This window comes from Heliangelus exortis, chromosome 14 (assembly GCF_036169615.1).
Source record: "Heliangelus exortis chromosome 14, bHelExo1.hap1, whole genome shotgun sequence".
In the NCBI taxonomy this organism is placed as follows: Eukaryota; Metazoa; Chordata; class Aves; order Apodiformes; family Trochilidae; genus Heliangelus; species Heliangelus exortis.
In genome coordinates this window covers 18,182,160-18,206,422 of record NC_092435.1, presented here as the reverse complement: position 1 = coordinate 18,206,422, position 24,263 = coordinate 18,182,160, and the positions used below count along the sequence as shown (strand labels likewise).

The following is a 24,263-nucleotide window of genomic DNA, read 5'->3' as shown; positions in this document are numbered from 1 at the left end:
TTAGGGATGGACTTGAGGCCCTGGGAGCGGGTGGGATGGGTGCTGGGGGCGGCCCAGGAGGGCAGGTGGGTGTTTAAGGACATCCCTGGGTGTAGGTGCTGGGTCAGCTCCCTGGGGACAGTCCTGGGTGTCAGGGACAGCCCTGGGTGGGTGTTGGGTCAGCCCTGGGTGCTGGGTGGGCAGTGGGGACAGCTCTGGGTGGGCTCACGGGACACCCGTGGGTACCGAGCGCAACCCCTGCTCATCCGGCCCCAGTGCTGCCGGGGACCCCTGGCAGTGTCGGGGCGGTGCTGGGGCCGCGGGCCGGGGCGGGAGCAGGGGCGGTACCGGGGCGGTGCCGGGGCCGTGTTGGGGCGGTGCCGGGGCGGTGTCGGGGCGGTACCGGGGCGGTACCGGGGCAGTGCCGGGGAGGTGTTGGGGCGGTGTCGGGGAGGTTTTAGGGCGGTGCTGGGGCGGTACCGGGGCGGTGTTGGGGCGGTACCGGGGCGGTAGGCTGGGACGGGCCTGGCAGGGGCGGGGAGAGCCCAGCAGCCTCCGCGGCAAAATGGCTCCGAAAGGGAAGGGAGGCGGCAAGGCGGGGAAAGGTGAGCGGGGTGGCGGGGCGGAGGCCCAGGGGCAGCGGGGCGGGTGGGGGCCGGGGCCGGGGCCGGGGCCGGGGCCGGGGCCGGGGCCGGGGCCGGGGCCGGGGTCGGGGTCGGGGTCGGTCTCGGTCTCGGTCTCGGTCTCGGTCTCGGTCTCGGTCTCGGTCTCGGTCTCGGTCTCGGTCTCAGGGCGCTGCCTTCGCAGGCGCAGACAGCGGCGGAGGCAGCAGCGAGGGGAAAGCCCAGGGCCCGAAGGGAGGCGGCAACGCCGTGAAGGTGAGCCCGGGGGTGGTGGGGTCCCCTTGGGGGGTGATGGAGGGGTCTTTCCACTTCTGCCCCGGCCCAGGGGCAGCCGTCCCGGCCACTACGGCCCCGCTTCGCTCCCCAGTGGCTCTGGGTGGGTGCTGGGGACAGTCCCCGGTGCCAATGCCATCCCTCCTGCCAGGTCCGTCACATCCTGTGTGAGAAGCACGGCAAAGCCATGGAGGCCATGGAGAAGCTGAAGTCCGGGCAGCGGTTCAGCGAGGTGGCCTCGCAGTACAGCGAGGACAAGGCCAGGCAGGGGGTAGGTGCTGTGCGGCTGGGATGGTGGCCACGGGGCTCCTGGTCCTGGCCCTCAGGGCTGTAAATGCAGAGTGGCAGCAGAGGTGGGCACAGAGCCCCTGGGCAGCTCGGGGAGGGGGCAGAGCTGCAGCGTACTGGGTCTGTGCCCCTCCCTGGCTGCCCCGCTGCCCACCCTCTTGCTGGCAAAGCCAGTGGTGCAGTGAGGTTCTCAGAGCTTAACCCTGATGGTTCCTTGTTCCAGGGAGACCTGGGCTGGATGACCAGAGGCTCCATGGTGGGACCCTTCCAGGAAGCAGCATTTGCCTTGCCCGTGAGCAGCATGGACAAGCCAGTGTACACAGACCCCCCAGTCAAAACAAAGTTCGGGTACCACATTATCATGGTGGAAGGTAGAAAATAAAATGCTAATGACCATGACCGTGTTGGCTGCTTGAATCCTGGGAGCTTCCCAGGTACCTTGACCTCAGAGTGAGTCTGTCGTAGCCAGCAGCATGCTCAGAGGCAGCCACAGCCCCTGCCATCGTGGCAGGACTCACAGGGTACAGCTGGTAGGGAACAGGGCCCTACCCAGAGAGGTAACATGTTCCCTGGGGAGAGGGAAATCAGAGCTTTTCAAGTAGGCTTCAAATCCTGTTTGAAAAAAAATAGTTCCTGAGGTAGTTGCAGCTTCAGTGCTTAGACTTGGACCAGGACAGTCCCTTGGGTAGAGAGGTGACATGACAGCTAGAACTGGTGGGACTGTGCCCCAGGCAGGGGTCATTCCTGCCAGCACCCAGCAGAGGTGTGGGTCAGGGGAGGCTGGAGGCACCTGGCTGGGCAGTGGCAGGATGGGAATCTGGGGAAGGAGTTGCAGTTACCCAGATCTAGAGCTGCTTTATCCACCCAAAGCTGGGGGAAGGATCTCACAGCGTGGATGGTGCAGATGAGACAGCCCAGGAGGTCTGAGGCCTCATGGATCTTGGGTGACAACCACCCCAGCACAGTAATCCCCTTCCTGCCCAAGGACAGCACCCAGCCCCCCATGTCTCTACTGATGGATTCTGGCTTTGTTTTTAGAGGATCCCTTCCCAAGCTCATGACCAAGGAGGAGGTGAGAACCAACCAGAGCAGATCTTTTCCTTCCCTCCCGCTCGGGAGTGCTTGTTTTGAGAAGAGAAAGCTCAAGAGAGGCCCACGGGTGACTGTAAAGCTCTCATTTATAAATATTTTGTTATGAAAGGGGGTACAAGAGCAGATGTGGCCTCATTTAAGGGATGCTCTATTAATAAACTATTTGTTTCCAGGGTACCAGAGTTTGTTCTACCTATTAGTAACAGGAACATGGTTTGTGTTTGTTGTGTCTCCCCACTAGTACAAAGGATTCAAATACAGCAGACTAGTTTACTCTTGGGAGGACAAGGGCAGAGACTGAAGGGCAGAAAGGTGGAGCCAGGTCTGCAAGCTAGGAGAGGAGCTTAGACACTTCAGAAATAAGATTTTTTTAAATTTTTATTAAATAATCAGACTGGAACATGAACTGTCCTCACCCTTGTGAATGCACAGTGAAAATTTCCCACCCCCCCCCAAGATCCCCAGACTGTTTCCTCACACAGGAGGTGCTGAATTGTTCAGTCACCATGAAAGATGTGTCTGTGATTTCCATCAGCCTTAGGCTAGTTCAGAGTCAGGTGGCTCAGACAAACATTAATGAGGGAAAGTCAGGCTACAAAATAAAGGGCTAGAGAGTTCATTTCTGGGCTAGCTGCCTGTACAGGTTTAAAGTCATAAGCATGACTTCGGGATCTCCACTTTTTATGTCAAGAGCTTGCAGGAAGCAGTTCAATGCCTCCTGTAGCTTTCCATCATTCTTCAGCTTCTTCCCACTGTCTACCAAGGTACTGTAATCACCTACAGCAGGGGAGGAGCTCTGACCAACCCCTTTTTCAGAGGCACTTTCCTGGGTGAAGTACTCTATCTGCTCACCCGACTGAAGCTCAGCATCACCAGTGGATTCCTCCTGAGATGACTCTGTCTCATCTGCTTCCAAGTGCCCTGAGGCCAGACTGTTGAGATGGAAGGATTCTTCAGTATCAAGTGTTTCTCCAGCAGGTTCTTCTTCAGGCTCAGCAGATTCACCACTACATTCTTCAGCTTCTTCTTCCATCAGGTCATCTTGCTCTTCATCACTGTCATCCTCTTCTTCACCACTGGCTCCCATGATTTCTCCAATATCCTCAACCTCATCCATCACCTGGTTGATTAGAGATCTCCTGGAAGCAGTAGACCTGCTACCACTGTTGGTTAGCTGGGGAGAGAAGATGTCTTTTGCTGTACCTCTGTCACATTTAGGAGTGGATGCACTAATTCTTTCCAGGAACTGGTGCCTGGGGCTGCTCAAGGGAGAGGGCCTTTTTTCAGACTCATTTTCCTCCAAGATCATGATGGAATGGTCTTCATCCTCGCTGTCTGAAACAATTCTTCTCAAGCATTTCTTTCTACCAAAAGCAAAGACACCACTGCTGTGCTCTGACACTTCACTCCCTTGCGGGGAGTCACTTGGCTCTTCCTCAGCACTGTGATGGTGTTGCCCACAGTTACCCTTCTCACTTGGCCAAAGTTTTGCTGGAGATTTACAAAAACTTTCTGCTTTCAGCTGGAAGCCCTCCTTTTCTGGGTTCTCCAGTGATCTTTCCCTGTTTGAGGCATCTTGCCATCCCTCATCAGATTCTTCCAAAACCAGATTGAAATCAACTTGATCCTGCACAGACATATCCTCCAAGCTGCCTTCCAGCACATCAGACTTCTGGAGCCCAGCATGGATTTCTGGGGTAGCATTTGATAAAGTGGGCTCAGGAACATCATTCTCATCTGTCCCCAAGGCAGCATTGGGCTCAGGCACCTGATCTGACATTTCTGCATCTCTGAACTTCTTGGGATCATCAGCCACACTGGACTCCCTAGAGGAATGCTGACAAATCCCAGACAGGCCATCCCCTGCCTTGGTCAAGCTGTCTGAACTCACATGGGAATGCTGCTGCTGTTCAAGACTCAGACTCTCTTTCTCAGGGGGATGAAGCTGGGGTGATGATATTATAACACTTAATTCAAGGTCATGCTCCGATTCTTGTAAATTGGATTCTTTCACTGTCCTGCTGGTATTGAGCACCTCCGTGTCCATACTGGACACACGTCGTGCCAGTTTCTCCTCATCCAAGTCAACAATAGTCAGACTTGTCATTTTGGAGCTGACATCAAGAACCTGGACATGTTGGTCTTCTGTAAGATCAATAACTTTGTCATTTTTGTGTTGATCAGCTACCGGTGGTGAAACAGAAGTATTTATGTTGTTTAACCCTGGTGACAGTTTCTTTGGCTGGGAAACCAGTTCTGGGGGTCTTTGCCACATCTCTCCACAGGCATTCCTGATCCCCTCCATCCTCTGATCTCGGAGCTGAGACTCCAGCTGAACGAGCTCATGAGCTTTCTGTACCCTGCGCTGAATGTACTGATGGGCTTCCTCGCTCTCAACCTGCTCCTCGTGAGCTATTTCCCTCGTGTATATCAAGTCGTGATCGGAAATGCCAAACATTTCCAGAGAGTGCAGGTAAGCAATGTGTTCATCCAGCTCCAGGTCGCTCTTTCTCTGGGTGCCGTGCAAAGACTGCAGCTGGATCTGAGTCGCAGACGTTCGAGTATCTTCCAACGTGAAGAGCTCCCTCAGTTCCTGTTTGGAGAAATACCTGAACGGGTTCTTTTTGTCCCCGGTCGTCTGTCTTATTAACGAGTCCTTGAAGACCTGTCGCCTGTAAATTTTCTCTTCCACGGTGCCGCAGGTGATCAGCCTATAAATTACCACGTTCTCCTTCTGCCCAATCCGATAGGCTCTGTCCACAGCCTGGGCATCTGTAGCTGGATTCCAGCTGGGATCAAAGATCACCACCCTGCTGGCTGCTGTGAGGGTGATGCCAACGCCCCCAACCTGCGTGGTGAGCAGGAAGACAGAGTAGCCCCTGCTGCTCTGGAAGGCGTTGATGCGCTTCTCCCGCTCGCTCAGGTGGGTCACTGTCCCGTCGATACGCATGATTCTGAACTGCCTGTGAGACAGCACCTGCTCTAGGATGTCCAGCATCTTCCTCGACTGAGAAAACACCAGGGTCCTGTGCCCCTCTTCTCGCAGTCTTTCCAGGAGTCCTACGAGGAACAGCATTTTCCCAGACTCCTGAATCAGGGTCTCAGCTGAGAGATGGTCTATTTTGTTAGCACCTGACAGCGTTCCCACCTCGCTCCTGTCATCCCCCCCGGAGCACTCCTCCTCCTCCAAGCCCAGCTGGATGCAGGCTCGTGCAGACAGAAGTCTAGGGTGGTCGCACAGCTTCTTCAAGACTGTCAGCTCAGCCAAAGGCGATCGGGTTGTCATCAGCACCTCTTTCACGTGATCCAGAGACAGAAAGTTCCTGTAGATTTCTTCCTGTGCTGGTGCTAAGTACACCCACACGACAAAGTCATTTTTTCTAGTGAGAGATGGCATGACAGGAGCACTGTTCTCACTTGGATCCTCAGGCAGAGGAGCATCTGGTTTGTCAGCCTGATTGGTTTTGATATCTTCTTTGGTTCTTCTGAGGAAATACGGCTTTATGATCATCATTAGGTTCTCAGACATCTTCAGCCCCAGCGCTTTCTCACCTAGAGTTGCATCCTTCTCCCTGGCTCGGGTAATAGGATTCTCATATTCCATTTTAAAAGTTTTGGCTGTTCCCAGGAGAGAGCCTTGGCAGGCGAAGTCAAACAAGGACCACATTTCCCGCAGGTTGTTCTGCACCGGGGTGCCCGTGAGGAGGAGGCGGTGCCTGGCGGGGATGGCGTACACACACTTGGTTGTTTTGTTGGATGGGCACTTGATTTTATGGGCTTCGTCAAGAATGACGTAGTCCCAGACAAACTCCTGCTCGTGTCTGCTGGCAAGCTGCTTCCAGTTGTTGATGAGCATCTGGTAGCTCGTGATGACGATGCCGTTCTTCCGCTGGACCCTCTCCAGGTTCCTGGTGCGCTCCGTCTTGCTGCTGCCATGGAACTCCTTGACGCGCAGGCCGGGCGTCCAGCGAGCAAACTCTGCCAGCCAGCTGCTGACCAGGGTGGTGGGCATGATGAGCAGGACGTGCTGGATCAGCTCGGCATCGAACATGCCCGAGAGGAAGGCAATGACCTGGACGGTCTTGCCCAGGCCCATGTCATCCGCCAGGATGCCCCCGGGCCGGCCCTCCCGGTGCAGGCGGTACAAGAAGGCAACGCCTTCCCGCTGGTGCTGGAAGAGCTTCTCGTGCATCTCCCCGAAGAGCAGCAGGCCGCTGCCGCACACGTCCACGAAGCCTTCCTCCTCTTCCTCCTCCTCCTCCTGCAGCTCCTGCTTTTCCATCTCCGCCAGCGCCTCCTCCACGCGCTGGATGCGGCTCTGCAGCTTCTCGCTGGGACGGATGGCGGCCGCCAACCGGAACAGCCGCAGGGCCTCCTCCAGCTCCCCCTCGCCCGCTGCCACCTTGGCTCCCACCACCAACCTGCGACACCCACCATGGGCATCCACCGCACCGGGACCCCCCACGCTCCCCCCACCGCCCCGCTCCCCGCAGCCTCAGCACCGCTCCCCCCGGTCCGCCCCGGCAGCCCACCCGCTCCCGGGGGCCTCCGCACCCTCATCCCGCCCCCGAGCCCACCACTCTCCCCGGGGCCCTCCGTGCCCCTAGGCCGCCCGCCACCCTAGCCCGCCCCAGGCCCCCAGCCACCCCCGTCCCCGTCCCCGTGCTCACCGCCGATACCGCTCCTCCTCGCCCCCCGGCCCCGCCATCTTCCCCGCGCTCCGGCCGCCGCTTCGAACGCCCGCCCTTCCCGGCCTGCCCCGCGCACACATGCACATGAGAGGGGCGCGTAGCCAATCAGCACGGCAGGGAGGCGGGACCTCAGGCTAACTGACAGCGCGGGGAGAGGCGCGCAGCCAATGAGCGCTTGGGAAGGCGGGGTCTCGGCTTGAGGTGGCGGCGCTGCGCCGGTCGTCCCCCTGCCCGGGGGGCACAACGGACCGGCATGCGGTCCAACCGTACCCGCTATGGCGGGAGACGGGCCTGAACCCCGGGAGAAGCCTGTTCAGACCCCGCCGGGCCTTCCCGGTACCGCCCCGGTACTGTCCCGCCCCTCCGGTACCGCCCCGCCCCCCCGCTGCCGTTTTGCCCTGTGGCGGAGGGGGGCAGTCCTCCCGCCGGCAGGGGGCAGTGTTGGGCGGCGGGCGCCTCTCTGCCCCGCGCCGGGAACCAGCGCGGAGTCTCCGGGAGACCGAGGCGCCGCCATGGAGCCGCCCGCTGCGGCCTGCGGCCTCCTCGTATCCACCGGGACCTGCCCGGGGCCGGGAGGGGCGGGAGGGGCCGGGCCGGGCAGGCGGGGGGCCGGTGGGGAGGAGGGCAGTCGGCGGCGGTTTCCTTAGCTGCGGGCGCAGAGCGTTACCGGCGCGGAGGTGCGGGACGGGCGGCGGGAGCCGTGCGTGCTCAGCCTGGGCCGGCGGAGCGGCCGGTACGGGTGAGTGCCGGGCCACGGCGGGGCCGGGGGGGATCGGGACTCTCTGGGTGTGTTTGTCCCGCGAGGCGGCGCGCCCAGGCCGGTCCGGCCGGTGAGTCAGGCCGGTGCTCCCGCCGCGGGGTTCGGGCCGGTTTCCCTTCCCCCGGGTGGCCGAGCCCGCACCGGGTGTCCAGGGCCGCTGAGCGGTCTGTGTCCGGGGCGGGGGCTGGGGCTGGGGCCACCGCTCCCCCAGAGGTGCCCCTCGGGAATTGCCTCCAGCGGGAGCGGAGGAGCCGGGGCCGCCGCCCCCCGGCCCTGCACCGGTGACGGTCGAACGGCGCTTTCCGTCTCACCGCTCGCACCCGCATCCCCTCTCCCTTTCCCCGCTTTCTGTTCCCCTCTCCCAGCGATAGAAATCCAGCGCTGCGTTTGTTTGCAAGCCCGGCTCTTGTGACTCCACTCACCCCTCTGTCCCAGGAGGAAGGTGTTCCTGGGGTTTCCCCATCCTTTTTTTTCTGTCTCCAGGATAGTTATCCACTCCCAGAAGAAGGAAAACTCTGATCCAGAGTATATTCCCATCAACAGCCGCTTCAAGTGTGTGCAAGGTGAGTGGGCTCAGGGCTGCTGGCAGGAACCCACTGCTGTTTGTTGGGAAATACAGTGGGGAGCACAAGGACGTTTTCCTGGGCTCCTGCCCGTCTGGGGAACTCCGTTTGGTTTTGCCCATTTTTGCTGTGTGGATGAGCTCTGACTTGTGTTTTCAGACTGACTTTTCCCCCAAGGAGCTACACTGATGTGGAACAAACCATCCAGGTGCTGCAGCACTCTGAGCATCAGGGATCAGTGACTGTGGGGACTGTCCAGATACAGCTATTGCAGCTGTTCTTTCTACCCAAGCTGTTATTATCCATGCAGATGCAAATTAAAGCAGTTTGGTCCTTTGTTAGGACTCTTTGTGGCTGGCAGCAGGCAGCATGTTCTGTTGAGTACTCAGTTACTGCAGCATTTGGTGTGAACTCTCTTAATCCTGGTTTGGTTTTGGTTTTGGTTTTTTTTTGTTTTCCAGAGGCAGAAGAAACTCTGCTGATTGATATAGCTACAAACAGTAAGTTTCTTACCTGCAGTGGTGTGGGTTGGGCTCTTCTCAGGAAACACTCTGCCTGTTGGGTGCTGACACACCCTTGGTTTACTACTCCATTGTCTTCCTCTGTTCCTTGTGCGTGTCTTTGATCAAGCAGGGCTTGTGTTTCCTTTGGTGCTGTTGTCTGGCTCCTTTGGGCAGTCAGTGCTGTGACAGACAAGCCCTCAAGTGCCCACAGCGAAGCTTTGGCATTTGGTCAAACTTCAGCTGCTGAAATCTTCTCCCAGGGCCCCACATTGTGCTCGGGACTGTTCTCATCTCCCATTCTCTCCCCGTGCCCGGGTTACCACCAGCTGCCTGTTTTGGTGTTGGCAAAGCTCTGTCTAGTCACCAATTCTGCTTTCCCTTTCAGTACATTTTTCTTACTGCTTCTCGAGCTCTCTTGTGTGAGATCACAGTAGGGAGAAATGTTCCTGTAATTGGGAGAAGATGACTGAGGAGACCCCAAGGGTGGGTGAGGGGTGTCTCTGAACCTGCTTAGGTTCAGATTTCCCTCAGAAACAGTATCTGGAAGTTGGCTTTCATTGGTGAGCTCAAAGGATACCCAAAGCCTGGTGACTCTCAGGGCAGTCTCCCCCTGACCTGACAGACTCAGTGAGCTGTGCTTGTGCCTGAAGCAGGCTGCAAGGTCCGGATCCAGGGAGAGGAGACTGCAGCACGGCTCTTTGAAATCCCCGACGAGGAGCGGTGCTTAGGATTCCTCTCAGAAGTGCAGAGCATACAGGAAGGTGAGGAGAGCTGCTGCTGTGTTGGTGGTGAAGCTCTCTGACTGCCAGCAGTTTCTGACAGGACTGTGTTGTTTTCCTTTTTTCTTTTTTTTTTCCAGCCCACCTGAAAGCTTCTCCTCCTGAACCAAAAGACTCAACCAGCTGGCATCAGGTGGAGAGGAGCTTCCCATCTCTATCACAGGCCTCATCTTCAGGTACTGAACTGTCACCTCTCTGTGCTCTGGGGTCTGTGCAGCAGTGGGGCATCTGGGGCAGGGAGCTGTGTCTGACCCTGCTCTCAGCAGGCTGCCATCTGCCCTGTTCTCTCACTTCACAGCTCTCTGAACAAAATAAAACGTTTCTGTCCTTGGATTCTGTTGCCCTTGACCTTTTGTTCCCTCTTGAGTGCTGTCTCCTGCCTGGTGCCTTGGTTTGTCTGTGTTAAACCCACTCCTGCCTTGACTTGTGATTAGTGCCCCTTTCTCATGCCCCGAGTCACCAGTGCTGATAGATTGCCATTATAACTTGCTTTTTCACTTTCTGTGGAGTCACATTTTTTCCTTCTTCATCTGAACTGTTTTAAGTGCTTTCTCAGGGCATCCTGCTTGGGTTTTTTTCACTACAGGAGCTTTGGGGTTTGAGGATGACTTCAACACCCTGAGCCTAGAAGAGAAAAGAAACATGCAAAACCACCAAACAGGATCTCGCCGGGAACGTCCCCCTCCTCCTGTGCCTCAGAATAAGTAATGTGGGGATTCTGTTCCTGTTTTTTCCTTCTCTACCTAGACAGCAGAACCAGTTTTAATTCTGCTCTTGCTTCCTTCCTAGGTTTCTCCGAGAGAGAGAAGGTGCAGCAAGAGACCAGCCAAAAGTCACCAACACCATGCGCAAAATGTTTTTCCCCAGCACCCAGTCGGGGCAGAGGGAGGGCCTCATCAAACATCTGCTTGCCAAGAGAGAGAAGGCATATGTCAACCTTCACAACTTCAGGTGAGAGCTGTGCCTGAGGAGCAGTGTGTGCAGAGACCAAGACCAGAAGAAATTTGGTTTCCCCCATAGCTGGTGTAGCCCAGCACACCCACAGCTCACCTCTGCCTGCTCCCAGCAGAGTGCTGGGCTGGTGTGGTTGTTACTGTGTTTGTTCTCTAACAGCTGGGCTGCTTTTGTGTTGCAGGTTTTTTGTGGGGACATGGAATGTGAACGGGCAGTCTCCAGACAGCAGCCTGGAGCCCTGGCTGGTGTGTGATGCTGAGCCCCCTGACTTCTACTGCATCGGGTGAGCAGCAGGGGCCTCGGGTCTGCTCAGGGTGCTGGGTTTCTTGTCACTCTTGCTTGGATACTGGTGGGCTGTGTTTAAGTTCCCATCATGTTCTCAGAGGTTTCTGAAGCTGAGCTGTGTCTCTGAAGAGCTGTCTGAAGGGAAGGGCCATTTGGATGAGGCAGAGTATTGGGTTAAACGAGGCTGGTGTGACATAACAAACCAGATTTTCCTGCAGGCACTCACAGAGCCCTCTGCTGTCCTCTGCCCACAGGCAGACTGCCCAGAGAGGTGGCTGCTGAGGGCATTGCAGTGGGGTCTCAGAGGCACAGTGGTGAAATCCTGCTGCTTTATTTAGCAAGTGGGAACAAGGAGCATCTCTTCCAAGAAGAGCTGTTGCTGGAGGCTTCAAATGGAGGGAGGTTTATCTGTGGGAGATGGGGGGTGCTAAGGTGGTTTGGTTCTTCAGGTTCCAGGAGCTGGACCTCAGCACAGAGGCATTTTTCTACCTTGATTCTGTAAAGGAGCAGGAATGGTTGGCTGCCGTGGAGAAGTCCCTGCACCCTAAGGCCAAATATAAGAAAGTGAGTTAGTTCTGTTCAGTCTTGTGGGGTCTTGTCACAGAGTTGGCATGACTGGGAGGAGAAGGGGAAGTGGGCTTCCACTTTCCTGACCTGGCCCAGAGAGCAGCAGCTGGGGAACCCAGGGGAGTGTGCTAGGTGTGTGCACCTGTGCCACACTAAATGTGGAGAGTCTGTTGTATTTCCAAGTAGTGATTTGTAAAGCTGGGGGTTAAAGTGACTTCACAAAATAGGAGGTAGGTGTCAGAAAAGTCATCTGCTTGATCGAATCATCGCAGCAGGTTCCCATTCTTTCTCTGTGTTACCCCTTCACCCTTATACTACAGGTTTTTTAGCTAGTAAATTAAACAAATAGCTTTTCCTTAAAGGAACAGGATAATTTATGAGGCAGAATCTTCCAGAGGCTGCTGCTTTGGGGCAGAGTTTCTTCAGTTGTGTCAGGAGGACTTTATTTGGGTTGTTTTGGGGCCATAGAAGCAGTGCATCCGGAGAGGCAGGGAATCCAAGCTGAATTTCCACCAGCTTTCTGGGGACCCCCTGTGTTTCTGCAGGTGCAAATGGTCCGTCTGGTTGGGATGATGTTGCTCGTGTTTGCGAGGAAGGATCAGCTGAGCAACATCAGAGAGATCATGACAGAGTCTGTGGGCACAGGGATCATGGGAAAGATGGTGAGTCACCCGCTCGGCGCTTCCCTGCGTCCGTGCAAGCAGCAGCACAGTCTGGATTCATTCCTCTGCCATCCCCATCTCCTCCCCGGTGCCTTCTCTGAGGTCTGTGGCTCCCTGCTCTCCCCAGGGCAACAAGGGTGGTGTGGCTGTCAGGTTCGTGTTCCACAACACCACCTTCTGCATCGTCAATTCCCACCTGGCCGCTCACGTGGAGGACTTCGAGCGCCGGAATCAGGACTACAAAGATATCTGTGCTCGGATGAGTTTTGTCACCTCTGATGACAGCCTGGCTCAGTTCAACATCACAAAACACGAGTAAGTTTGTTTTGCTGGTTTTTCCCTTCTGGTGTTGAATAATCCGCATCGGGTCGGAATCCCAGCAACAGGAGATCTGTGTGGGTAAGTTCTGTGGTTCAGTCATCTGGGAGAGAAAGCCAAGGTTTTTGTGGTGGGAAGTGGGAGTTTGAGCAGGAGAGGCAAAGAGACAGCAGAATGGTCAGAGGCTGTGCTGCTCAGGATTTTTTTGAATAACAGGCACTTGGTGATTGCTGTTTCCATTTCTTTTTAATTGAATTGGATGATATACAGGCAATACTTGATTATTTTTTTTAATTATTAATGAGATGACCACAAAGCTGAATAACCCAACTCAAACATGGATTCAACAAATCATATAAATTAAGTTTTCTGATGCAAATGGTTAATACTTACGTAGTTAATATTTAAACCGTTAAAAAAAATAAAATGTAGAGTGGATTAGTACAGAAAAAACTTCAAATATTAGATTATCCTTGATAATCCACTAATGGAAATTCTGAGGTCTGACTACAAACAGGAAGAGCGTTGATAGCAGAGAGGGGTTTAGATTTTAATCTTTAAATGAAACCTTTATGGAGTGAAGGGTGAATACCAGCAGTGTTTCTTTAGCTGCTGGTAACAGAAGGCTGTGGGTCTGTTTTCTGCTGTTGGACTAAAGCTTTGATGTCTCCTTTTGTCTTCCATGTGTCTTGATCTTAATCAGCAGCCAGCAGCCATCCCTTCTCCTGCACCCCTTCTTCCCTGCGTGGCCTGGGATGCTAACCACTGCCTCTTCTCTTCCATCTCTGTGTTGTCAGTGTTGTCATCTGGCTAGGAGACCTGAACTACAGGCTTTGTCTGCCTGATGCCAGTGAGGTGAAAAGTCTTATCAGTAAGAACGAGCTTCAGAAACTGCTGACATACGACCAGGTCAGTGAACTCTGTTTATGTTTGCTGTTTATTTGTCAGGTTGTCTTGGTTTGAGATGTGCCTGTGCTTGGAAGGAGCTGGCATGTGCTCTGCAACAAGTGTCTGTAGACACAGACCCCAAACAGGGCTCTGGTGCCCTAACTGGTGTCCCCTAACAATACCAGGTTGTCTTCTATACCGTGGCTAAGGGCAGCTACTGTAGCATTGTCTTTGCATCTCATCCAAAGAGTTCTCTGTTACGTACAAACTACAAGCTCAAAATAGGAATGAGCAACAAGAGCATCAAAAGCTGCTGTAATCAGTGTTGTGGGAGAGGTGTTGGCTTGGAGACCAGCTCTGCTCAGCCAGCCTGGCCTCCCTCCAGAGCTGGGGTTTTCCCCACTCAATGTGTCCTCGGAGCTCCCTGAAAACCCAGGCAGCCCCAGATCTGCCTTTGAGGTGAGGGATTGTACCTGTGGAACACGACCAGCAGCAGTGTAACATCATCTCCCACCCACAGTTTAGCAGTAAATCTGATGGCTTCTGTTCTCAGCTCATCCCTGCTGTGCTGCAGGGCTTCATGCAGGAAACAGCTTCAGCTTTGCTTCTTGTGAGAACAAGGAGGACATTTTCAGAAGAGTAAATAAGAAAGGGAAAGTAGTGTCAGGTTGTCAGCCAGCTCACACCTGGAGGGTTTTGTTAAAATGATTGGCAGTGAAATATTAATGATGGTGATGCTCAAGCCTGCAAACTAATGAAGGCATTTAGCACAAGTGAAGCAATTAGTATTTCCCTTAACTGTTGTTTTATGCTGCCTGTGTGTTCTGATAAGCAGCTCTGTGTCAAATGGTGTTCAGTCCATTTAGAAAATGTCCCACTGATGTGTTGCATTTTTACCTTGGTTACAGGTGTGAGACCAAGGGGGCAGTTTTGGGGATGTCTGGTGAATCCCATGGCCACAGGTTGCAGTTGCTCTGCTCCGTGCCTGGGGGTGTCTGGGGTAGTTTGCTGGTTCTGTGTTGTTTGTTTTTAAACATGTTCTTTTTTCTGCTTTAGCTGAATATTCAGCGCACTCAGAAGAAAGCATTTGCAGATTTCACTGAGGGAGAAATTAAATTCATCCCCACGTATAAATATGACTCCAAGACAGATCGCTGGGACTCCAGGTAAGGACATATCTACATATGACATAAAAAGCTTATCTCACAAAACTTGATTTCCTGGGTCCTGTAGCACCTCTCAGTGCTCTGGTGGTGTCTGGAGTGCACAGGTGAGGCTGTGCTCTTCCCATTCCCCTGCTCTCTGAGACAAGCAGACCCTGTGTGCCCTGACCAGCCCCTGCCCTGAGCCTCCCCTCCTGCCCATCCCAGCAGATGAAGGAGGGTGAAGCAATGACCTCACAGGTGGCCACTGGAGGGATGTTCTGCTACTGGGAGAGGCAAAGGGTGTAAAAAGACACTGAAGAGATAAGGAAATGCTCTCTCTGAGTCATCCTGTCCCCTGACTTGCAGACCTGCTGCAGTAGCAGTGGTGGTTCCTGCTCGCTGCGTGATGCCTCCGCAGATGGTTATGAAGAAGCTTGCTCTGAACAGAGCAGCTCCCAAGAAGTTTCAAACCACACAGCAGTTGGATTTTCCTCTGCCTGTGTACGTGAATCAGCACAGGATAACCCAGGATTCAGACTTCATAACACAACAGTAGTAGCTGAGTACACTTCACGCAGTGGAAACAATAAGCCATGGGTCAGATTGTAGTGGGCAGAAGGACCTGGCAGCAAAAGAAACTAATGAAGCCTGGCTCCCAGTACACGTGGCTTTGGGCTGTGGAAACTGCCTTGTCTGAGATTATTTTGTTTCTTGATTCTACTTTGGGCTGTGGGAACTGCCTTGTTTGAGATTATTTTGTTTCTTGATTCTAGAAAAGATGGGAATTTCAGCTATTGTTCAGGCAAGGGGGAAGAGAGCAGAAGAAATAACCTAGTGTTGGAGCTGAGGAAAGTGACAGGCGTTCATCCCATCACTGCTGGTGCAGGCACTGGTGGTGGGGGTGGAACAGCTTGGGTGGTTTATTAAGATTGTTGGAGTTCCTGGTAACCCTGGTTCTTTGCAGTGGGAAGTGTCGTGTGCCAGCGTGGTGTGATCGGATCCTTTGGAGAGGAGGGAACATCCATCAGCTGCGGTACTGCAGCCACATGGACATGAAGACAAGTGACCACAAGCCTGTCAGCGCCCTGTTCCGCATCGGGGTAACTTGGTGGCTTTTTCTGTGCCAGGGGGGGATCCCAGGGTTGTCCTCCAGTCCTCCAGGAGGTGGTTACACAGCCAGGTGCCTCTGTTGGTGCTGTTGCAAGAAGACAGAGTCAACAGAAGGAAGGTGTGTCAGTAGCATGGGGACAGTGCTGTGGCACAGGGCTGCTGGAGATGACCTGAGCAGGTGTGGCCATGGGGCAGACAGAGCAGCATTCCCCTGGACTGCTCCAACAGTGCTGCTTAGCTCCTGGGCTGGAACCTGTGGTAGCTGGTGCTGGGGTGGGTGAGCTACTGTTTGCTCTCCTCCACAAGGAGGCACATCAGAGACCTGGGAATGGCTGTGCCTGCTGCAGCAGTGTTGCCTCAGGTGTGTTAAGAGCGTGTGGCACTGTTTGACATCTCAGTGTCTTTGGTGGGGAATGGCTGGCAGTAGGTCTGGGTTTCCCAGCTTGCAGGGTAGAGATGGTCTGTGTCCTTTTCTCATGTACCACCTGCTCCCCAAGTAACTCAGGTCTCCTTGAAGAAGAACTTTTCTCCTCCCCCTCTGGAGAACCAGGAGTAATGGCATGGGATGACAAAGCTGTCCCACAGACATTCCCCCCAGTGATCTCCCAGCAGTGTGATCAATATCCAGAAAGACCTTAGTGACTTCTCTAGGGGTAAAATATGTGTAAAGTTGAACGTGGCAAGTGCTTAGAGACGTGTTTTGCTTCTGCAGTTTACTCACGACCAAAAGAGTTCCTGTGCAAGCTGGTCAGAAACTTTGCTGAGTGTTTCCTGATGTCCCACAGGTGAAGGTTGTGGATGAGCAGAAGTATCGGAAGCTGTTTGAGGACATCGTGCGTTTAATGGACAGAATGGAGAATGACTTCCTTCCTTCCCTGGAGCTGAGCAGGAGAGAAGTGAGGATGAAACCTGAGTCCCTGTCCACTGCCCAAACATGGCAGCCTCAGAAGTGCTAGAAATGCTTCTGAAGACTTTGATTCAGTAAACTGGATTATAGGAAATTGAACTTTTCCTGTTATGGTCAGGAATTGGATTAGAGGGACATCTTGTCTTCTTGGCAGGTGTCCTGTCAGGGGTTGTGTGTTGCGTGGGCACTCCTGGGTGGCAGGTTGCCATGCAGCCTGGGTGTCACTGACATGATCTGTTTCCTCTTTGCTCTGCAGTTTGAGTTTGAGAATGTGAAGTTCCGTCAGCTGCAGAAGCAGAAGTTCCAGATCACCAATAACGGGCAGGTCACCTGTCACTTCTCCTTCATCCCAAAGCTCAATGACAGCCACTACTGCAAGCCCTGGCTGCGGGCTGAGCCTTGTGAAGGTTACTTGGAACCAGGTGAGCTTCACCATGGTTTCTGCAGTGTGCTGCTGTAGACTGCCACCCTATCTCTCTTCTTCCCTGGGTCTCCCCTTTGCAATTGTCCTTGTCTGTTTCTTCTCATTTTTGTGGTCCTTGTCTCTGCTGCTGTGTGTTTGCCCTTGACACCCCTTTTGGAGACTGTATGTTCTTGAGAGCTCCTGTTTGTTGCAGATGAGAGCACAGACATCTCCCTAGATGTGTATGTCAGTAAGGACTCAGTAACCCTCCTGAACTCTGGCGAGGATAAAATTGAGGATATTCTTGTCCTTCACCTGGACCGAGGGAAGGACTACTTCCTCACCATCAGTGGGACCTACCTGCCCAGCTGCTTTGGCACCTCCCTGGAGACCTTGTGTCGCATGAGGCGGCCGATCCGGGAAGTTCCAGTCACCAAGCTCATTGACCTGGTGAGTAGCAGCCTTCTGGAGCAGCTCTCTGCACAGAGAGAGAACCTATTCCCTTCCCTTTACTCCTAAAAGCAGAAGGAATGCCTTCAGCATGGGTCAGCACTGCTGGCTCTGAGCTGATTTACTCGTTTCAGAGCTTGAGGAGCTCTTTTGTTGGTTTCCTCCACCACAACCAGTGGCTTTTGCCAGCTTCCACCTTATCTGTTTCTGAGAAGGTTCTAAATATGGTTTGGTGGGACAGAAACGTGATCCCATCACCTTGTGTTTTGTGTTCCTGCCGTGCTGGTGCTGGCAGGCTCAGCTGGGTGGCACTGGTGTGACTGACACTGAGAGGTGTGACTGACACGCTCCGAGGTGCCCAGGCTTCTTCTGCAGTGACAGAGCTCCAGGATCCTTTTCCTTCTGGATGCCTGAGGCATTCACACTGCTCAGGGGAGGAAGGCTGAGCAGAAGCAAGAGGACCAAAGAAAGGACTTTGCTGCTGCTGGGTGTGCTGATGAGTACAGCTCAGCAAATGACCAGTCTGGCAGGCTTTCTGGCCCCCGTGTGCAAACTCTTCTGGGGGACAGAGACTGTTTTTCTCCCCAAGCTTCACTGGTCCCTAGCATCATTATTTGTCATTCTGGAGCCACTGTGTGCACCTGAGAGGGTCCCTTAGTCACCTTCTGTCTCTTTGGTAAGGGGCTGAAAGGCAGTTGGATGCAAGACAGCAAAGTGTAGGTGGGAGCTCATTGGGAAACAGCTCTCCTAGTTCTCCAGTGAGAAGCTGCTGACCCTGGAGCACCTCACCCTTGGGATTTTGGTATTTGAGCCTCATCCTCTTGTTGGTTGTTGTTTTTTGTTTTTTTTTTCTTGGGATCCTGCTGTGGGCTTTAAAAAGCTTCTGGAAGAGTCTTTGTCAGGAGCAGGTTATCCTCCTGGAGCTGATGGTGCTGGAGAGGTGGGTGGTGGGCAGCAGGTGGGTGATAACCCCCTGTTATGGAACAAGCCCCTCTCCTGTGGCCTCTGCCCACCCTTCCCTGCACCTGGAGAACCTGTGCCAGCTCCTGCTGGGAGTGAGTGTGCTCTGCCAGAGCCTGGGCTGCTGTGGCTGAGCTAAGGCCAGGAGGCTCTGAAGGGCTGGGAAGGGGATGCTGCTCTCCCAAGCCATACCCGTGCTGTGGGGGCTCCAGATGGGTTTCTTGCTCAGCCCTTGAGTGCAGTTTGGTCCTTCCCACCCTGAAATGTCAATGTCCCAAATCTGCCTTTGGGCAGCCTGGCTTCCCTGTCCTCCTGCAGGCTCCACTAACCCCATGGTGTGCTGTGCTGGTGCAGGGGTGCTGCATCCCAACAGGACTGGCCCTGCAGCCCGGGGGGGCTGTGGTGTGCCTCTCCTGGCAGTGGGTTAATGCTATTAACTGGAGCCAGCTGAGCAGCCTGGGGTTTGGAGCACAAACCAGCATTTCTCTGACTATACACAAAGCTGCTTAGGGGGCCTGTGAGCTCTGCAGCTGCCACACACACTCAAATACAGATTGAGCCTGATGGATGTTTCCTCTCTGGCCTGCTCACAAGGGAAGATGCCTGAAATAGTAGAGGGGTATTTATTTCTGACCAGGAAGATTCAGGGAGGGGCAACTTCTTCCTGGTGAACACATCTCACCTGCCTGTGGCCTGGCAGTTTGCTGGGCAGTGAGCAGAGGTGCTGCCAGGCCCCTGGGAGAGGAGTATGTAGAAATCCTGACAAGGTTTTGCATCATGTGAGCAGGATTTTTGCTAATTGCCAGGCAAATCTCTCACCACAGGTTTAACTTTTGGCTGTGTCAGCAAAATGTTTGCAGGACCTGGCATTCAGTGGGTTCTTGTGATGCAAATTAGGTTTCTACTTGGTCTGGGGGTGAGTTCTCTCTCTTAACCATACTTTTCCCTCTTCTCTCTTTCCCCACTGCTCTCAGGGAGAAGACAGCTTCTTAGAAAAGGTAACATGAGCGATTGCTGGGGAAGCCTGCTCCTCAATGACTTGTTTGGAAAGGAGAGTTTTCCCCTTGGCTTCAGGGGGAGAGGGGAGGGGAGGTGGGTGTGGGGGGAGCACTGGTTCCAGCAAAGCTTCTTAGCACAGCTGGGGACTCAGTGAGAGAGGACGTGGGAGCACAAAGTGACCCCCTAGCCCAGATGGGCCAGTCCAGCTGAGCTGCTGCAAGCTCACCAAATTTGCCTGGGGAGAGGAAAAAATACTGCCCTGATCCTAGCAGTAGTGACAGCTATTTCCAGAGAAGTTTGGCAACCCTTGGCAGTCTGGAATTAGCTCTGACCATGCACGTAAGGAGTTCACCATCACACCCTCTGCAGATGTGTGGGGAGGGGGCTGAGCTAGAAAACTGCAGCCTTTTGCTCTTTCCCATCTTGTTGTGTCCTTGGGGGCTGAGGCAGACAGACCTTTTGTGCTCTGCTGGCTCTCCCAGCCACCCATGCTGGAGCAGGATTGCTGCTTTGCTTTTGCAGTCGTGCTCTGTGCCAAGCAAGAGGCCATTCTGTCATCCCAAGAGGAGGTGGGAGATGCGTGTGGCAGCTTGTTCCTGCCCTCCCCATGCCTGCTCAGGCTCTTGGTGACTTGTTTGAGCTGGTACTTGTGCAGGGCTGGGGGACTTCTCCCTCTCCAGCGATGGGATGAAACAGGAGAGGGAATGATGTCCCTCCCTTCTGCAAGAGGGGCTTGACCGCGGGTGCTGAGCTGCTAAAAGGTCCGAGCCCCCTCCTGGCAGCGGAGAAGGGAGGAGGTTGGTGCCTGCCCGCTGGGTACATGGCAGAGCATCTTCCTCCCGAGGACGTGGCTGTGCTGCTCTCCCCTCCCTGGCAGCGGCAGGAGAGGGCGCTCGGTGCACGGGAAACCAAGGCCCTGCTCCTCCTCCTTCTCCTCCTCCTTCTCCTCCTCCTTCTCCTCCTCCAGCCTTCTCTGCTCTAGCAGCTGGGGGGGCTCCTGCCGTGGGGGTCCCCACAAAGCCCTGCCAGAGCCTGGTGCTGTTCCAGTTCTCACCTCCAGTGCCACCATGCCCTGGCCTGGGGGTTTTCTGCTGCCCTTGGCTCACAAAGAGGGTCTTCAGCTCCCACCTTGCCCCTCTCAGAGGAGAGCTGTGAGGTGCTTGCCTCCTGTGCTGCTTCCAGACCTTCCCTCTGTGCCTCCCAGGTCTCTGGGTGTGCCGGGGGAAGGTGATCCCAGCCCCAGCTGGCCCTGAGCCACCCTCTGTGCCCCAGAGGGACGGGTCACAGTTGTCACTGAGCTGGCAGCTGGGCTGGTGGTGCTCCTCTCTGCTGGTGTCCTTGGGTTGGTGTTCCTGCTCCTGCCCATCTGCTCGGGGTGTTTCTGCTGCATGTGCTGCGGGAGAGCGGCGCGTGGCTTCCTCCTCCAGGGAGAGGAAAAAACAGCAAAGAAAAAAACCCTATAAAACATTGATTCCCTTAAAGATTGGTGCGATGGAGATTCCTGAGCAGTTGGTCTCGTCAGCTGCTTCACATGAGTAAGCAGGACAGTGTGACAGTGGTGTCAGGGTTGTCTGTTCAGCAGAGAGCTCTCCTTAGGAAAATGGGGACAGAACCTTGGGAGAGCCAGGCTGGTGGAGAGCCCAGAGGGCATGTCCTCAGCTCTGCAGCTCTGCATCCAGAGGAGATCAGCTGGATGAGCTGAGCATGGTGGCTGGATTGGACTTGAAATGTGGAAGTTAATGCAGCAGAAGGACTCATCTTGCTCCAGAGCATCAGCTGTGGGTGGGAGCTGTGATTTGGGCAGCAGGAGACCCATCCTGTGGGTGCTGTTGTGGCAGGGGGGGCTCTGCTGAGGTGGGGCTGAGCCTTGGGCACTTTGGTGGTGGACCAGGCAGGTTGTTCTGTGGGGCAGTGGGAGGGAGTGGAGCTGGGACCTATGGAGCTGTGGCTCTGGGCTGTAAGGGCCAGGTGAGTCCCAGGTCCTGCTGCTTCCCCTCTCCAGGCTTTCTTTACCCAAGGCCCTTCCAGAGGGACAGAGGTTTCCCTGAGATCTTGTGTGTTCTTTGCCCCCAGGAGAAATCCCTCCTGCAGATGGGCTCCCTGGACCCTGGGGATGCAAGTGAGATGCCCCTGCAGCTGCCAAAGGAGATCTGGCTGTTGGTGGACCACTTGTTCAAGCATGGCTGTCACCAGGTGAGGCAGAGGGTGTTTGCCATGCTGGGAAGCTCTGGAGAGCTTGGTGACCTCCATCAGCAGCTGGAGATAACTCCAGCTTGGTATTTACAGGACAGGCTTTTCCCTGTGCTTGGGGCACTGGCTGGGGGTACCCAGCTGTCACTACGTGCCTCAGCCTTTGTGAGGAAGATGACTTTGTCCATCCCTGTGCTGTTTTTTGCAGGAGGACCTGTTTCAATCTCCAGGCATGCAAGAAGAGTTGGAGCAGATCATTGACTGCCTGGACACCAGTATCCCTGAGACAATCCGTATCCTTGCTGTGCCTGCCCTTCCCAGGAGCATGGTCTGGAGAAGGGGCTGATGGAGCTGAGGACTTGTGTGGGGCTAGAGGGTGGGCAAAGGCAGTGCAGGCTGGTGGAGCAGCATTTTCCTTGGATGGAGCAGAGCAGAAGGAGGTTTTTGGTGCCAGGGATTGGTTAGGCAGGCAGAGAGGTTGCAAGACCTGTGGGGGGGAAGCAGAGGCTGAGGAACTGGTGGGGGGGGAGGCAGGGAGCAGAGTGGGGAGGGAGGGGTCCATCAGCTCAGCATGCCCCTTGACTCCCACCCCTCCAGCGGGCAGTAACCACTCTGTGGCTGAAGCACTCCTCATCTTCCTGGAGGCTCTGCCAGAGCCCGTCATCTGCTACGAGCTGTACCAGAGGTGCCTGGACTGCTCCCACAGCAGCCGCCTCTGCCGACAGGTCTGGGGCTGCCTCCTGCTCTGTCCCCTTGCCACCAGCTCTGCCTCAGCCCTGGGGCTGGTTGGGTCCTGCTCCCACATCCCCTGAGCTCAGGGAGCAGGCACTCAGAGGCTCCTTGCAGCAGGCAGGATGAACTGGGTGCTCTGGCAGTGCTTTCCTGCCCCTGGGGTCGGCACTGCAGTGTCTGCTAGCTGTCAGGGGGGCTTCCAAAGAGTGACCAGGCTTGTCCTGTGTCCCCTTGAGGAGTTGGGGAAGAGCAGCCTCAGGGAATGAAGAGTTTCTACTGGTCTTGAGGGCTAGAGGCCCTGCTGTGAGCTGGGATCTGACTGGAAACACCCTGGAAGCAGCCCCTGGGCAGGGGCAGCTCTTACCTGGTGATGCAGTTATCCAGGAGTGCCTGGAGTGCCTACAGCTAGTGGCTTGTTGCTGGACTGCCCAGGGAGGTGGGAGTCACCATCCCTGGAGATGGTTAAGGAAAGGCTGGATGTGGCACTTGGTGCCATGGTCTGGCTGATGTGGTGGTCATGGGCTGGACTTGATCTCAGAGGTCCCTTCCAGCCTCAAGAATTCTGTGATTTCTGTCTGAGGCTGTGGCTCGCTCTGGTGGTCACACAGGTTCCTCGAGGCTGGGGAAGGGGAAGAGTGCCCCAGGGTGCCTTGGCTGCATCCGGGTGAGCTGGGAGAGCTTCCCATCTGTTTGATTTGCAGGTGATTTCTCAGCTGCCTCGCTGCCACCGCAGTGTCTTTCAGTACCTGATATCCTTCCTGCGGGAGCTGCTCAAATACTCGGAAGACAACAACGTCAGCGTCGCCATGCTTGGTAAGGCAGCTCCCCTGGGGCCACAGCCCCTCCTGGGGTCTCCCCTCCTCACTGGTAACCAGCTTCACCTCCCCCTGCAGCCGCCTTGTTCTCCAGCCTCCTCCTGCGCCCCCCGCCCAACCTGGTGGCCAAGCAGACACAGCAGGACCGCCAGCGCGCCATCAGCTTCCTCTACAGCTTCCTGCTGGCTGGGGATGAGGAGTGACTCCTGCACGGGTGCCACCACTGTCCCCTGCCACCCGCCAGGGATGGGCCTCTGCCTGCTCCAGAGGGGTGAAGGCGCTCAGCTCCTCCAGGGAGGTGTTTACAGGGGGAAGGGGTGAGCTCCCCAAGCCTTCCTCACATTGCGCCCCACACTGCAGAGGACCCACACGCTCATTGCACTGCCAGCCTCCTGCTGTTGCCCCGGGACCCGGGTGGCTCCGGGACACCCGAGCACTGTGCCAGCAGCCCCCCCCGTCCCCTGCCAGTGTCACCAGTTCCCCCAGTTGTGCTTCTCTCTCCTTTTCACCCCCATCTCCCTGGAGCCCCCATAGGGAAGGGTTGGAGACTGCTGGTGCTCTCGGCAGGCCGTGGCACCGGGCGGCTCGGATGCTGTCATTCCCACCTCCTGCTGCTTCCTGAGGGTAGGGGCTGGAGAAAGGAGACAGAACTCCAAAGCCCAGGGGAGCAGCTGGAGGTAGGGGGAGCCATGTTTTTCTGGCACGTGGGGACTGTAGTGCCAGAGTCGGAGAGGGGTCACCCCGGGGGGGTGTGAGAGAGGGGTTTGTCCCACCAAACACTAAGCAGAGTCCTGCCAGCCAGGGGCTGGGGCTGGGTGGTCTCAGCTGAGGGGGCCACTGCCAGAGATGTGGGGAGGGGGCTGCACTCCCAGCCCCTCACCAGTGCCTATGTTTTGCCTGGAGGTGGCCACATGTGTGGAGCTCCCCGTGTGCTTGCTGAGCTGTCAGGGGCTCCCCCACCTTGTTGCTTTTTGGTTTTTTTCTTTCTGTTTTTTCAAATTTTTAAATGACCTAATTTATTGGGAAACGGTTCGTTCCAAATAAACCTCCGTTGTGCCAGGTTCTGTGGGCTACCTCAGGCACTCCCAGGGCCAGCTGAGCCTTTCCTGGGGCTTTCCCACCACCTGTGGACTATGGTAGAGCTTCCCCATCCCCTGGTTCAGCTCCAGCTCCTGGGCAGCAGCTCGCAGGCTCCTGACACCTGGGGAATGGTGCTGGCTGCCCGATGGGCACACGCCAGCATGGGGAGAGTGGGCACAGCGTGGTGACAGTGCCAGCCCTGGGCACAGGGCTTGGGCAGCTCCAAGCAGTGATGCTGCAGAGCCCG

The 24,263-nt window shown here is 55.4% G+C and overlaps 3 protein-coding genes across 6 annotated transcripts; 2 read left to right on the top strand and 1 right to left on the bottom strand.

The window, feature by feature from the left end:
* The first annotated feature begins 479 nt into the window (after window positions 1-479).
* On the top strand, window positions 480-1,559 carry PIN4 (peptidylprolyl cis/trans isomerase, NIMA-interacting 4). The gene is made up of 4 exons (XM_071757824.1): window positions 480-584; window positions 787-857; window positions 1,027-1,146; window positions 1,387-1,559. Exons 1-4 carry the CDS (start codon window positions 545-547, stop codon window positions 1,543-1,545), a joined length of 390 nt encoding a protein of 129 aa, XP_071613925.1. The 5' UTR covers window positions 480-544; the 3' UTR covers window positions 1,546-1,559.
* Window positions 1,560-2,618: 1,059 nt separating this feature from the next.
* ERCC6L (ERCC excision repair 6 like, spindle assembly checkpoint helicase) lies at window positions 2,619-7,148 on the bottom strand. Its single transcript, XM_071757819.1, has 2 exons — window positions 6,926-7,148; window positions 2,619-6,676 (listed from the first exon to the last, which is right to left on the bottom strand). Exons 1-2 carry the CDS (start codon window positions 7,030-7,032, stop codon window positions 2,872-2,874), a joined length of 3,912 nt encoding a protein of 1,303 aa, XP_071613920.1. The 5' UTR covers window positions 7,033-7,148; the 3' UTR covers window positions 2,619-2,871.
* A 22-nt stretch (window positions 7,149-7,170) lies between these two features.
* On the top strand, window positions 7,171-23,995 carry OCRL (OCRL inositol polyphosphate-5-phosphatase). 4 transcript variants are annotated; one of them, XM_071757821.1, is made up of 24 exons: window positions 7,171-7,491; window positions 7,606-7,685; window positions 8,190-8,269; window positions 8,731-8,769; window positions 9,426-9,533; window positions 9,632-9,727; window positions 10,138-10,255; window positions 10,341-10,502; window positions 10,687-10,788; window positions 11,240-11,354; window positions 11,903-12,019; window positions 12,147-12,334; window positions 13,135-13,246; window positions 14,282-14,391; window positions 15,335-15,470; window positions 16,266-16,376; window positions 16,644-16,809; window positions 17,005-17,240; window positions 19,175-19,198; window positions 21,273-21,392; window positions 21,598-21,682; window positions 21,987-22,114; window positions 22,823-22,934; window positions 23,015-23,995. In XM_071757821.1, the coding sequence occupies exons 1-24, from the start codon at window positions 7,222-7,224 to the stop codon at window positions 23,137-23,139; spliced, it is 2,940 nt and encodes a 979-aa protein (XP_071613922.1). In that variant the 5' UTR covers window positions 7,171-7,221; the 3' UTR covers window positions 23,140-23,995. The 4 variants fall into 4 exon arrangements, with proteins under 4 accessions (XP_071613922.1, XP_071613921.1, XP_071613923.1 ...); XM_071757820.1 differs by having other exon boundaries at window positions 9,423-9,533; XM_071757822.1 differs by lacking the exon at window positions 19,175-19,198 and having other exon boundaries at window positions 9,423-9,533.
* Window positions 23,996-24,263: the final 268 nt, after the last annotated feature.